The 14,239-nt window shown below is 46.2% G+C and overlaps 1 protein-coding gene across 1 annotated transcript; it reads right to left on the bottom strand.

The window, feature by feature from the left end:
* Positions 1-1,851: 1,851 nt before the first annotated feature.
* On the bottom strand, positions 1,852-13,698 carry LOC310774282 (scavenger receptor cysteine-rich domain-containing group B protein-like; the record flags this gene model as incomplete). The annotated part of the gene is made up of 4 exons (XM_083634325.1): positions 1,852-2,222; positions 7,442-7,762; positions 9,473-9,777; positions 13,598-13,698. The coding sequence occupies 4 exons, from the start codon at positions 13,696-13,698 to the stop codon at positions 1,852-1,854; spliced, it is 1,098 nt and encodes a 365-aa protein (XP_083490451.1).
* Positions 13,699-14,239: the final 541 nt, after the last annotated feature.

Raw genomic sequence — 14,239 nt, 5'->3', positions numbered from 1 at the left:
AATTTACACACATGAAGGCCGGAAAACACCAGACTGCAGCGCGTGGCCTCAAAAAATATTCAAAATATCAACAGTTTTACAGCGCAGTTTGCGTGTAGCATGTCTTGGATCAGTGTCTTTTGCCAGCCATACTTGGCACAGTACTTTTCCTTAAAAAGCCTTCTGTTGTTGAAGCTGCACTTACCCGCCATATTGTCAGCCAAAGTAAGTTCACTAACGGCTTTAGCAAAAAGCAACTATAGTGGGCGAGCATGTGAACAGTATGAGCCAGACTGAAGCTGAACTGACTTCTCACACCACCCATGCAGCGTTGGTTAACGTGTAATGGTTAGGTGGCAATTTACGTGACTATTTTCATGCTTGGATTAATAACTAGTTATATGTAATGTGACTTTAGCTATACCCTATCATTCCATGACAATGTTCATTTCCAATGTTCATATGAAAACGTTGCGTTTCCAACGTTCATTTGAAAATGTTGCGTGTCTCCAACGTTCATTTGAAAATGTTGGGTGTTTCCAACATTCGTTTGAAAATGTTCCGCGTTTCCAACGTTCATTTGAACATTTCGCGTGTTTCCAACATTCATTTGAAAATGTTACACGAATGAAACAAGTTAAATAACAAAAATGTTAAATGTGCCTTACCGTTGAAATGTAGACTTTGGAAATCCTGGGAATCGAACGCCGGTCTCCAGTGTCAAAAGCAAAGGAGTTATGCCCTGCTCCACCACTAGAGGTCACTTCATTTTAAAACATCACTAGAGGTCATAAAAGCAGCTTGTACAAACAACTTGGGGGTGTTGTTTTTATGGGGGGGAGGACAAGCTCTCATATCCATCTTTCTCTGTATTAACTTTACAGTGAACTGACAAATGATTTAATAATAGCCTGCATTTCTTTTATTGAGAGCTACGCCAACTTTTCCACTTCCCCCAAACACTTTTTTGCGATATTTTGAGTCCCCCCCCCCCCCCCAAACCTTTTCTGGCGTTTAAAAAAAAAATGTATCCGCAAATTGAAACTTTGCATAAAAACAGGTGGATGGAGCCCACCTAATAATGACACATCCAGCTATCTACGGGTAATGAGTGACACATTGTGGTACTACTGTATGTTCAGGTATTTCAAAAGATTATTCTGTTTGGCCTGATGGCAATGCTATACTAAAAGGTCAACATTTTAAAATGTTGCCCGTGTGATTTTGACGAGACTTGGAGGGATGATGCTTGTTGCTGATTGTCTCAAGGGGTGCCTGCGTCATTCATGGATAGTCTCGCTGGCCAGCCTCCTCTCCCTTCCGTCCGAGGAGTCTGGCGCCGCAGGTCTCCATAGTGGGATTGCGATGGGCGGCGCTTAGCGGCAGTGCCCTTGGAAAATAGTTTCAAACAATCCAACTTGCCGTTTTCAGCGTGTAGCAACGAGCTAGCGTGTAGGTTTCTGCCGTTAGCTTGCTAGCTAGTTAGCGTTGTTGTTTTCCCTGAGGCGGCAGGGGACTATTTACAGCAACACACAGGGAAGAGGGAGCGGAAGCCACTCTGATTGACATGGTCGGAGCCAATGACAGAGCTTCTTAAGCGGGGAGCGGACATCTGGCTGCCACTGAAACCGACGCCTCCAATGGGAGAGCAGAGTAGAGAAGGGGAGGGTTTATCCCAGTTATGGAGACCTGCGGCGCCAGACTCCTCGGACGGAAGGGAGAGGAGTGTGGCCAGCGAGACTATTCATGCATAATGTTTGCTTTATCCAGCAATGTATTACATTAACATGTTTTATTGTGTTCTTGACTCATTTAGAGGGATATGATTGCGTTACATTTTGGAAGTTATCAAATTATCCATGCAGCAGGTATTCAACTCCTGGCTATAATGCCGGAGACTTTCACCTGAGCCTGAGTTTTACCTTCACACACCACGGCAGCGTCTTCGCTGTGGCGACAGTCATGTGATGCCCACCCCGCATGTCCGCAGTCCCTCAGCTTCAGCTCCACTCCTGTACAATCGACATTGTCCAGCAGGATGGGTCCTCGTCCCCCACCGAAATGGGCTCTACCTGGGGCCGACAGAGCCCTGCCACAGCCCAGCTCCCTGCACACCACCTGGGCGTCAGTCAGCTCCCACTGGTCATCACACACCGACCCCCACTGGTCATTGTGGTAAACCTCCACTCTGCCCGAGCAGGGGTTACCGGAGGGGCCGTTAACCAGTCTGACTAGAGGAGCAACTGCAATATAACAAGACATTATTATTATTATTAGTACAGTGGTGTTAACTCATTCCCCGCCAGGGTTTCTGACCTTTTTCAGTGATATTCCGGGACCCACAGAATATTTTCTTCTATGACTATGTAAACACCGAATGTCCCAAAAGACAGAACAAAGCCTCTACTTTCATTGAAAAAAAAATCGTTCTTCCTTCTTCCGTTCTTTAGTTATCAACACTTGAATGTAGGTCAGTGGTTCCCAACCTTAGGGTCGTGACGTAGGTACGAGAATGTAGGTCATTTTCACTGAAAACACCCGTCTCTCACCAGGAAGCTGAGAAGCACGCCTTTTTGTCATCTTCGTACTCAGTGTGTGAAGGTCTGGGGGCATATTTGACAGCTGACATTTACACCATGCGAGGGTTGACAAAGTGGATTACTAATCTAAGTGACAGGAGCAGTGATTGGGTGTCCGTTTACCAGCTTCTAGTGAAAGAAATCCTGTCACGAGCCTGTGTGACAATTATTTTTAAACACGATTTCAGACGGACAAGCCCGTCTTTTATTGTCACACGATCACACATCAACACATGCATGGCCACAAACACACTCATGCTGACGGTGGCCGGTGAAATTTGTCCTCTGCATTTAACCCATCCTGGCTTGTCCTTTCCTCCGGGGGGCAGGCCAGGAGCAGTGGTCGCTTTCTCGTACAGCGCCCGGGGACCAACTTCGGATGTTGTCGTCACTGGTCGGATGATGATGACGATCGGATCTTCTGCATGTTTTTAATGGGGGGGTTATGTACGGAGGAACCCCCTGGGGGGAGCACGGGGAGAACATGCAAACTCCACACAGACAGAAAGGCCCTTACGACGAGATACCCCACCTGGGCAGTGGGCACTGAAGATATGGGGGGGAACACAACCACAGCGCCCAGTGTCCCAGGCGAGAATCGAACTCAGGACCTTCTGACTGTGAGGCGACAGCTCTACCACTGAGCCACCGTGCCCCATCAATGCGGCGAGCCCGGGGGAAATAGCTCCTTTCACAGCTTTGAGGCACCAGGCCGGACGTGTTTTATGAGCCTCCTCGAGGAAGGGAGATTATTGCGGAGGACGCTTGCTGGATTTGTGGGGCAATAACTCTGGCGACTATACGAGTATCTTAACACTTCAGGTGGCCAAGAGCGCCATCTTCATCCGCTCTTTAGTTATCAACACTTGAATGTAGGTAGTGTTCATCAAGAATGTCCGTCTGTCCTACAAAGAGCTGAGAAGAACCCATAACCTTAAGGTGGAAATGCTACAGCGTCAGCCTCGACTTGGAGCTTTGCTGACGGCAGCTAGACCTATTTTATTACCTTGAAAATGAGTAAATTGTGTGATTTCACTTGGATTCCAATGCCTAGAAGTTAGGAGAGAATGTAGTGCATATATACTTGGTATGAAAGAATGAATGAATGAGTTCAAGATTCAAGATTCAAGATTTTTATTGTCACTCCATGGTACAAGTATCACGTGTGAAATTCTTGTGCTGTGGACTCCGTTTACGACATAGTACAAATAGGCAACAAGCAATGAGCAATAGGCAATAAGAAATAGGCATCAATAAGCAATAGTAAGCAGCAACAGGCAATAAGGCAGAATAGCGATAAGACAAGTCAGTGGCTTATTCATTGCACATAGGTGCACATGTCATGTGCATACGTTAGACGTGTTCAGACATTTTAAATTCGACGTATTTGACATACAGTGCAAATAGCATGTACCTTATTAAACATACAATTAAACATTAGGCATTGTGCATACGTTAAGACGTGTTCAGACATTTTAAATTCGACGTATTTGACATACAGGTGCAAATAGCATGTACCTTGTTAAACATACAATTAAACATTAGGCATACATAATGGTAGCAGCTGCAGTACGGTACGGTATGACTACTACACTATTTGTGTATGTTAAGGAGTCTCGTGGCCTGCGGGAAGAAACTGTTCCTCAAGCGATTTGTGCGTGCTTTTGGAACCCTGTATCTCCTCCCTGAGGGTAGCAGGGAGAACAGACTGTTGTGGGGATGGTTTGTGTCTTTGATGATCTTCAGGGACCTCCTGAGGCACTGCTGGTTATACAGTTCATGCAGTTCTGGCAAGTCGTCTCCTGTTACGTGCTGGGCCGCGCGCCTCACCCTCCGTAGCGCCCTGCGGTCCATGGTGGTACAGTTCCCGTACCAGGCGGTGAAGCAGCCAGTCAGCAGGCTTTCAATGGTGCCTGTGTAGAAGTCCCTGAGGATTTCTTTCCTTAGCCCAAATTTCTTCAGGCGCCTGAGTCCGTGTATTCGCTGTTGGGCCTTTTTGACCACAGTGGCGGTGTGGCCGGCCCAGGTCAGGTCCTGGTGGATGTTGACTCCCAGGTACTTGAAGCTGTCCACCCTTTCCACCACTGTGCCATTGATGGTGATTGGGGGGTGTGCGCCCCCCCTTCTCCTGTAGTCCACAATGATCTCCTTGGTCTTGGAGACGTTCAGAGAGAGGTGGTTGTCCTGGCACCATTGTTCCAGGACCCTCACCTCCTCTCTGTAGGCCGTCTCGTCGCCCCCCCGAGATCAGCCCCACGACTGCTGTGTCATCTGCAAACTTCACGATGGTGTTTGAAGTTTGAGTCGCCATGCAGTCGTGGGTGTAGAGGTCGTACCAGAAGGGGCTGGAGACGCACCCCTGGGGCGCTCCTATGCTGATGGTCAGTGGGGAGGAGGTGAGGTTGCCCACCCTCACCACCTGGCGGCGGTCTGTCAGGAAGTCCAGGATCCAGTCGCACATCGCTGTGTTTAGTCCCAGGTCCCTGAGTTTGCTTACCAGCCTGGAGGGTACTATGGTGTTGAATGCTGAGCTGTAGTCCACGAACAGCATTCTTACATAGGTGTCCTTCCCCTCCAGGTGGGACAGGGCGGTGTGGAGCACGTGTGCTACTGCGTCCGCTGTGCTCCTGTTGGGGCGGTATGCAAACTGTAGCGGGTCGTGGTCCGGGGGGAGTGTGGGGCGGATCTTTGATATGACCAGCTTTTCAAGGCACTTGCTGGCTATTGGCGTGAGGGCTATTGGGCGCCAGTCGTTGAGGCTGGTCACTTTTTGCTGTTTGGGAATGGGGATGATTGTTGCTGCCTTGAAGCAGGAGGGAACTCGTCGGAGGGAGAGAGACTGGTTGAAGATGTCTGTGTATACGGCTGCCAGCTGGTGGGCGCAGGCCTAGTTGTTATTATTGTGTCATGCATCCATTGTATGCCTAGCCCACATGGGCTTACAAGACACCAATATTTCAATCAAAACCAGGACCATAGCACCCCTGTAGTTACCCTGTAATTACATGTACTGTAAGTAGGGGATTGACATTGCTTTAGAATACAGCCCGCGCCCCTGTAGTTACCCTGTAGTTACCTAGTTATGGATAACTACAGTAGCCTATAATTAAATTATTATTAGGCAAATGATGCCTTTTGGTACTGTGTAAAGGTGTTACTGTATGATTGGCTTAATAGCGACACTATAATAAAAAGTAAAAACAAGAAAAGGCCATAACTGCTACACCACTGATCCAATTTTGATGAAACGGAAGCATCTTGTTGCTGATTGTCCCCACGGGGTGCAGGTGCTGATATCACTCATGGGTGACACCATATTTACTTGTAACCTTATGAAGCAATGTATTACATTAACAGGTTTAATTACATTTTGACTCATTTAGAGGGACATTTTTACAGCGTGGCCACCAGGCCCAGCCGTCTACAAGGTTTGTCCGTATGCATGTCTGTCTGTCCCGGTGAAAGTAGACCAATTACAGCTCACACCGCTACTGTTGATGTCATAAATAACTGACGATGTCACAGACAGTGATGATGTCGTAAATCACTGATTATGTCATACAATTCTACAATGTCATAATGTTATGATGTCATATCGTTGATGTATTGTCATGTCATAATGTTATGATGTCATAACATACATGAGTTCAGATGTGGCGTCATAAATGACTGAAGATGTCATAAATGACTGATGATGTCATAGACAGACAGACAGACAGACAGACAGACAGACATTTAGTGTAAATCTGAAGAATTCTTCATGTTTTATCAGTCAGTAAACTGCTCCAAAACTGCTCAAAGCTCTATAGTGGCTAAAATGATTGACGTACAGACAAACTCTGTACTAGACGGCTTGGCCTGGTGGCCACGCTGTGAGCAACTTGCTACAGTATATCCATAACTAAGCATTGCACATGGAAGGCATGCAGTTATTAGACTCTGTCTTGTTTCTACTGTATAAGGCAGTGAGTGGTTCTCAATTTTTTTCACATGAAGGACCCCCAAACTGACAAAGATTAGACGTTGGACTCTGATTTTGTCCCACGGTCCCCCATATGATAATAAGATTGATGCTTTTAGATGTTTTATTACAGAAAGTGTATAAAACCCATGAACAAAATAGTCATTGTGTTACTCATGAATGGAATTATAGCAAAACTAGATTATCCCCCTTTTGGCTGGGGACCCGCTGTAACCCCCTCAAGGACCCCTGGGGGTCCCCGGACCCCCATTTGAGAACCACTGTAAGGTGCCGTGCAGACAGGACGTGTACATTCTCTATGGTACATTCTCTATGGACGCGCTAGGCACGCTCCTCTTTCAAGGACCACACCTGGCGTTTAAGCGCTCTTGGCGGCTAGTGTTTTTTGGCGGAGCTCTCTGGATGTCTCAAGCTGAAAAAAGTTCAACATTTGGAGGAAAAGCGCACTGCTCGTCAATGTGACTCCTCCTACCTCTTCTCCTGCCAGGGGGATCTTCAACCTCCGCTGCTGCCAGAATAGCCAATAATCTGGCTTTCATGTTTACAGTGCGAACAATCAACAACTAAACCAGACTAAACCAGCTAGCTACCATCCGTGTGATCATTGTGTCCTGAACTGTACTGCGCGAGACTGCAGGGAAAAACAAAACAAAGCACACACAAAAACGCTCAGTGTGCTGCGTTTTGTACGCATTGGAAGCGCTCTCGACATGATTTCCAAAGCGTTCTTATGTGAAATACACACATCCTGTCTGCACCGCACCTGTCACTCTGTTGGTCCAGAAAAATGGTAAATTCACATATCTGGTTGCGAAATCACGCTTGTTTTTTTTACATAACAGTTAACTCATCAGTCACTACAACGCATCCTGACTTAAACCTTAAGCTATTTGTGCTTTACCTTCACACACCACGCCAGCATCTTCACTGTGGTCACAGTTATGTGAACCAAACCCCGCATGTCTGCACTCCCTCAGCGTCGACTCAGATCCGGTACAGATGACGTTGTTCAGCCAGATGGGTCCTTCTCCCTGACCGTAGTGGGCTCCACCAGGGGCCGCCAGAGCCCTGCCACAGCCCAGCTCCCTGCACACCACCTGGGCATCCACAAGTTCCCACCGGTCATCACACACTGACCCCCACTGGTTATCATGGTAAACCTCCACTCTGCCAGAGCAGGGGTAACTGGAGGAGCCTCCAACCAGCCTGACCACAGGAGGAACTGCAATAAAATCGGTTATAGTAATATTAGTAGTAGTGAGGTCTCCCGACCATAGTTCAAGCAGAAGGCCACTCACGCGTAATCCGATCTCAACGTGGTCAAAAATCCTAGTATGACGTCTGCTATGACGTCAAACATGACGTCAGTTAATCCTCATATATATAGCAAGGGTTCTACGTCACCTCTCTCTCTCTGGCCGATCATAGCAGCAGCAGCCCACGGCAGTCCATCTCCCTTGAAGCCGGCCTCCGAAGCGTTGTTTTGCCCCACCCACCTCCCCAGTCCACCACCAACGAGTCTTGACTCCCGATCCCCCACGGGGGGGGGATCTCCTAGCCTATGCAGGTGCCCTCCTCTTGCCTCAAGAGCAGCGCCACTGGCCAATGGAGTCAAGCGCCAAAGTATTTGCCATGCATGCCGATTGCTAAATAAAGTTTGTCTAATCCTACCAACTGGCCTCTCCTGATTGAAGTAATTGTAGTCATCAAAATTGCTTAAGAGCCATCATAGATCATCTGGAGAACTAGTTTGGTCTAGGGCATTCACGACTAGTGAATTTTACTAGTCGACTAGTCGTCCCTAAAGGTAGTCGACTAGTCGACTAACCGTTTTTAATTTTTTTTTAATATATATATATTTTTTTTTAATCTTTAAGAAAGAACATGAGGTATTTACACGACATACATGGACTATCATATCCCATATCCCCCACAAAGAACATCAAAACACAACAAAACAAAACAAGAAAACTGCATAAGATACACAATAATCCAAGAACAAACAAGACTATTGGACAAACAACCAAACAAAAACAATGCATTCAGCTCCTATCCTGATAAGCCTAATGACACTGGGGTAAAAAGTTCTTAAAGTCAAACTCTGTATGTGGTTGCCATATTTTGGGGATGTCTAAGAATCTGCCTTTGCTCTTGTAGTAAATGTTATCCAACGTATGGTAGCTTGAGAGTTCATTCCACCAGTGAACTACAGCTGGGGGATTGGATGCTTTCCAATTTAAAGCTATGCATTTCCTAGCTGCCAACAGGGCAAGATCTATGTATTTACTTTGAATGCATTGTTTTTGTTTGGTTGTTTGTCCAATAGTCTTGTTTGTTCTTGGATTATTGTGTATCTTATGCAGTTTTCTTGTTTTGTTTTGTTGTGTTTTGATGTTCTTTGTGGGGGATATGGGATATGATAGTCCATGTATGTTCTTTCTTAAAGATATTAAAAAAAAAAAAAAAAATTTTTTTTTTGCTAAAACGACTAGTCGACTACTAAGCACAGTGTCGACTAGTGGTTTTACTAGTCGACTAGTCGACTAGTCTGTGAATGCCCTAGTTTGGTCGCTGTGAATGTGTCCTAAACTGGTTCAAAACTTCAAGGGAGGAATTGGAGGCTTGGTTCCAGCCTTAAAACTCATATAAGGATTTTTCGAAATGTCTATGGAGAAAATGAATGGGGAACTCTCTTCCCGGGGCTGGAAGTGTCACGGAAAGTCACGTGACCGGATGGCATGCAGCCAATGATAGAACGCTCATCCATAAGAGACTTGAGACTTGACTTGGGCTCTAGCTCAAAGACTTGAGACTTGACTTGAACTTGCAAAACAATGACTTGTGAGCATCTCTGCAGTGTTCTTCTCATGTTCAATCATTACAACATCTCCTGACTAAAATGTCGAGACGTTCACCTGAGCCTGAGTTTTACCTGTACACACCACGCCAGCGTCTTCACTGTGGCGACAGTCATGTGATCCAAACCCCTGATGTCTGCACTCCCTCAGTGTGGACTCAGATCCTGTACAGTCAACATTGTCCAGCCAGATGGGTCCTCCTCCCCGACCGAAGTGGGCTCTAACGTTGGCCGACACAGCCCTGCCACAGCCCAGCTCCCTGCACACCACCTGGGCATCGACCAGCTCCCACTGGTCATCACATACCGACCCCCACTGGCCATCATGGTAAACCTCCACTCTGCCGGAGCAGGGGTTACTGGAGTATCCGTGAACCAGTCTGACCAGAGGAGGAACTGCAATAAAATAAGCTATTGTTATTAGTCGTTTTGGTAGCAGTAATTATATTATTATAATTATTATGACATTTGGGGTAATCATAATAATACATAGAGATGCCTGAACAGACACACACCAATGTAATCTGTTAGAATCGAACTATCTAATCTATCTATTTTTGTCAGATCCCGCATGCATCTAACAGTTAGATGCATGCGGGTCCGATCTAACAAAAATAGATCAGGTGCGTATTTTTTTCTTCTACCACGTACGATTGCCCCTCTATTAATGGGCGAGAGTCTGTTCCGTCAGTTTTACCGGACCGGCACAGAGCCGTACCACATCTGGTGTAGCCTACATTGGATTTAATACTCACTTGACCGTTGGATCTGTGCGCCTGTCCCACTTGAAACCTGAAAAGAGAGTTTGTTTTTACTTTTTTGGTCTACCCACTTTCCTCCAACCTGCCTCATGTGCTTATTCAGTTAGCAATTTCCTGCAATGCCTTTTGATGACACCCAGAAAAGGGGTATTGAGAGAGCCACACTTTTCAACTCTTTCTGCTGTCTCTCTCTCTCTCTCTCTCTCTCTCTCTCATCTACATAAACTATTGTAAGTTGCTTTAGACAAAAGCATAGACATGACATCATGTAATGTAATGTAACAATTTCATCCTGTTTGATTGTTGAACACTCTAGAAACAAGCTCTTCCTCTTGGATTCTGAGGGACTGACACCAAACCTGACATAAAAGAAGGCTGAATACAATAGTTCTGCAAGATACAGTGGAGGTTGTTCTGAGCAGAAGGTTCAGGCTGAATTTGTGGCTCCCTGTCCAAAAGGCAGGGTAAAGACAGGTGCAAGCAAAACACTAATGAGGGTTTCCAACTTCCATGAGTCTAAGTTGGAAACCCACACTAGTGTTTTGCTTGCACCTGTGTTTGCCCTGCCTTTTTGACACAAAATGGCCCTCGGGAGAAGGGTCTATTCCCAGCCCTCTTGATACCTCATTACATAACCAATTGATGCAGAGGTGGCCGCCGTATTCGGATGTGAGTCCAGCTAAACTAGGCTTCCTTCATCTTTTGTGTTCAGAAAAGCTCACTCACATCATTGCTGTTTGTGTTTGGAGTGGGAGTTGATAAGACCGCCCTGCTCAACAGAGGCAGCACCATCACCAAGACAACCACAGGAGCCATCAGCACACTGTAAAAAGACACACTGTGAATACCAAGGACAACCAGGTGTCTACATCATGGAGGAACACTGTTTATACTAATGTTGAAATCAAAACAAGAGATAAAAAAAAGAACAGGCAGGCTAACTGGTTAGGGGTGTTAAAGGTGAGACAGATGCCCCCTGCCGGCGAAACTCCGTCAGTGATGTGTGACCTGTCATACTAAATATGTTTGGTATAGTTGTTATATAGACCTGGTGGGTGTTGTTATATTGAACTAACATGTTGATGATTATTTGCTTGGATCAGTGGCGGTTAGCAAACTGATTCAGAACTGTAACCTGACGTGCTAACAAGCCGGCAAGCTTTCCATTAAGTTAAGTTAAGTTAAGTTATCCTTTATTTATCCCCTTGGGGAAATTCATCCTCTGCATTTGACCCATCCTCTAGGAACCTTTCTAGAACTAGGAGCAGTGGGCAGCCACTGTGCAGCGCCCGGGGACCAACTCCAGTTATTTTGCCAGTACCTTGGTCAGGGGCACTGACAGGAGTTTAAACCCTAACATACATGTCAAGGTGGGGAACGATTTGATGGGGTAACGTTAGGAATCATATATCACGCCAATGATTGTTGGGATTTCAGCCATGATTTCAGTTGTAATTCAAACGTAAAATTAGGGTTTTGTCTGATACAGAGTCGAATTCCAGATATTTGTAGAATGGAAAAAAGCTGATGGTCAAATTCAGAGCACCTAAGTTGCACTTTGCCTCTGGTGGACGCTCTTGTTTGATGTCTGAACACAGTGAAACACATTTTTCAGAGGAGGAGGAGCTAGATTATGGATAATTTGATTATCCATAATTGAAGGTAACATGCTAAGTTAGTTAAAGAACGTATATTACTGTACGTTAGCAGCAAACAAAGCATAATGTTACCTCAAAACCAGTGCCCATTATTAGCCTAAGATTGTGGTGGAAACTACGACAAAGCAGTCATCTTTCTGACTGGCCAGATGACTGCCAGACCTCACCATTGTGCTCTCTCTCTCTCTCTCTCTCTCACTCTCTCCCCTTCCCCCCCGTCTCTCTCTCCCCCCCCCCCCCTCTCTCTCTCCCCCTCTTTCTCTCTCACTCCCCCCCCCCCCCCCCTCCATCTCTCTCTATCTCCCCCTCATCTGGTGGTGAAAGTGCTACGGGCGTTTATGAAAACGTGCAAAGCGTGGAAGAAGCAGCAAATTCCAGCAGAGTGGCAGCAAGCCATCAGAGTATTCATTCACAAAGAGCAGAACTCCCAGAACATCAGCCAGTTCAGAAACGTTGTCTGGCTGAATGTGTGTGTGGGGATGGGGGGGGATTGTCTTCTCCATTCTGGCGAGGATAATGACCAACTTGCTCATAGCAAACAAATGGATACATCGACACAAGCTGTCAGAAACTCGTCCATGATTTGGAAACAAATCGAGCGCGCAAAGAGAGAGAACGACCTACGGTTCAGTGACGCACAAGTTATAGACTTCGCCATGGAATTCTTTCATGTCAAAGATTGTGTCAAGAACATCCTCTACAAGTACTGCAGCATTATATCCTGCACATGTGCTTTGCTCTGGAAGGCTACACGACAGGATAGCAACAGCTGGAATGTGGAAATGCTATGGGATGCGCTATCTCCACTGTCCTTTTCATGACATCCTTTGAGATAATCCTCAGAGGGGCCAGGCAAATCCAGATGTTACTCATTTGGTTTGGCCACCTTACTGCTGTGTTTCTGAGGTACTGCCACGGTGGCAAAAGTGGGCGGGGCTTTTATTATGTAAATGTTGTCTTTGTTCTTTGCAAAATATCCCCTCACTGCTGCCATGCTGCTGCCATGGCATTAAGGCACTACTGCAGCAAAGTGATCAACCTAAATGAGTAATAACATGGATGATGTCACGAGCATCCTTCAGACATGTACAGCAAGGCTCCTCAAGTGCTTTGATGAGCTGATCACATGAGCAAAAATGAAGGTTAAGGCTGCAAACTCAAGAAGACTCTCAATAAAAAAAATTAAGGAGCGCAAGACAAAACACTATATTCATCGCTGGAGGAGAGCCCATTCCATGGCTGGCTTAGAAAAACACCCAAAAGGCAGCATAGTACACCGCAGACCTGTCCGACAGACAATTGTGGAAGCTAGCCAAGCAACAACTCCCAGATGACCTGGCAAAGACTGATCAAAGCCATCTGCCTGGGACGTACACATTGTGGTGCTATCAACATACACTATACCAATGGATAATGTGGCCAATAAAGATCTGTGAAATTCCCACATCAGAGGTCAGCAGAATGGAAGCAGAATGTAGAATGCAGAATGTAGCCTAGCTAACGGCTACATCCAAGAGTGGTTGGGCCCCGCTGCTTTTCAGACACAGACGCTCTTGGCTGGAACATGCTGGAGAGACACCTGAGTCAGACCTGGCCAAGAGTGGCAGATGTCGACGGACCTCAGAAGGCTGTTGGTCTTCCCGAGAGAGACCATAATAACAACCTGCACTCTCCGGCCAGACATCGTAATGTGGTCTGCAGTGGAGAAAAGGGTCCTCCTCATCATAGAGCTTACCATCCCATGGGAAGAGGGCATGACAGTATGAAATAAAACTCCCTACAGAGCTGGCAGAGCCAAGACACTGGCTGGAACGCCAGGGTCTACCGCACTGAGGTCGGATGCCGGGGCTTTGTCAGCAAAGCAGTAGTTCAGGCGCTCCATGGCTTGACGGGCTCAAACCTACTGAGAGTCGTAAGGGAACTAGGAGAGGAGGCAGAGGAAGCCAGCTAGGCTGTGGCTTCAGAGGAAGAAGGACAATGTTTGGGTGTCAACACCTGTGTAAAAGGGCACCGGCGGAGTTGCGACAGATCTGTCTTTTCTGTAAAACAAAACAAACAAGCAAAACACATAAACCCTGAAAAGACCTGCCAGACCGAAGGTCTCTGGATCAATTGAGTATTTTTGAATATATCCTATGTGAACCTACCTTGGTACTTTTCCTCGTGATGAATATTGAAGCTGTTTATGTGAAAATGGGCACATCTTGGGGTGGTTGTGTTTTATACGCGCGCGCGCGCACAAGTCTTATATAACATGAAATTCGTGTGAATTTGGAAGATGGGTACCGTTTCTAGACCTAGTGTAGGTATACTGCCAAACAGCGTTATGTTTGATTATTTTTTTATCTTATCCACAGTAGCCTATTCCAGGATCAAGTTGATTATTGTTGTGATTCTGCAAAACCGTAATCTAAGCGAGAACT

Source organism: Poromitra crassiceps, assembly GCF_964638095.1.
Source record: "Poromitra crassiceps genome assembly, chromosome: 3".
Classification (NCBI taxonomy): domain Eukaryota; kingdom Metazoa; phylum Chordata; class Actinopteri; order Beryciformes; family Melamphaidae; genus Poromitra; species Poromitra crassiceps.
Note: the sequence above shows the minus strand (reverse complement) of the source record. Positions and strands in the feature narration are given on the sequence as shown.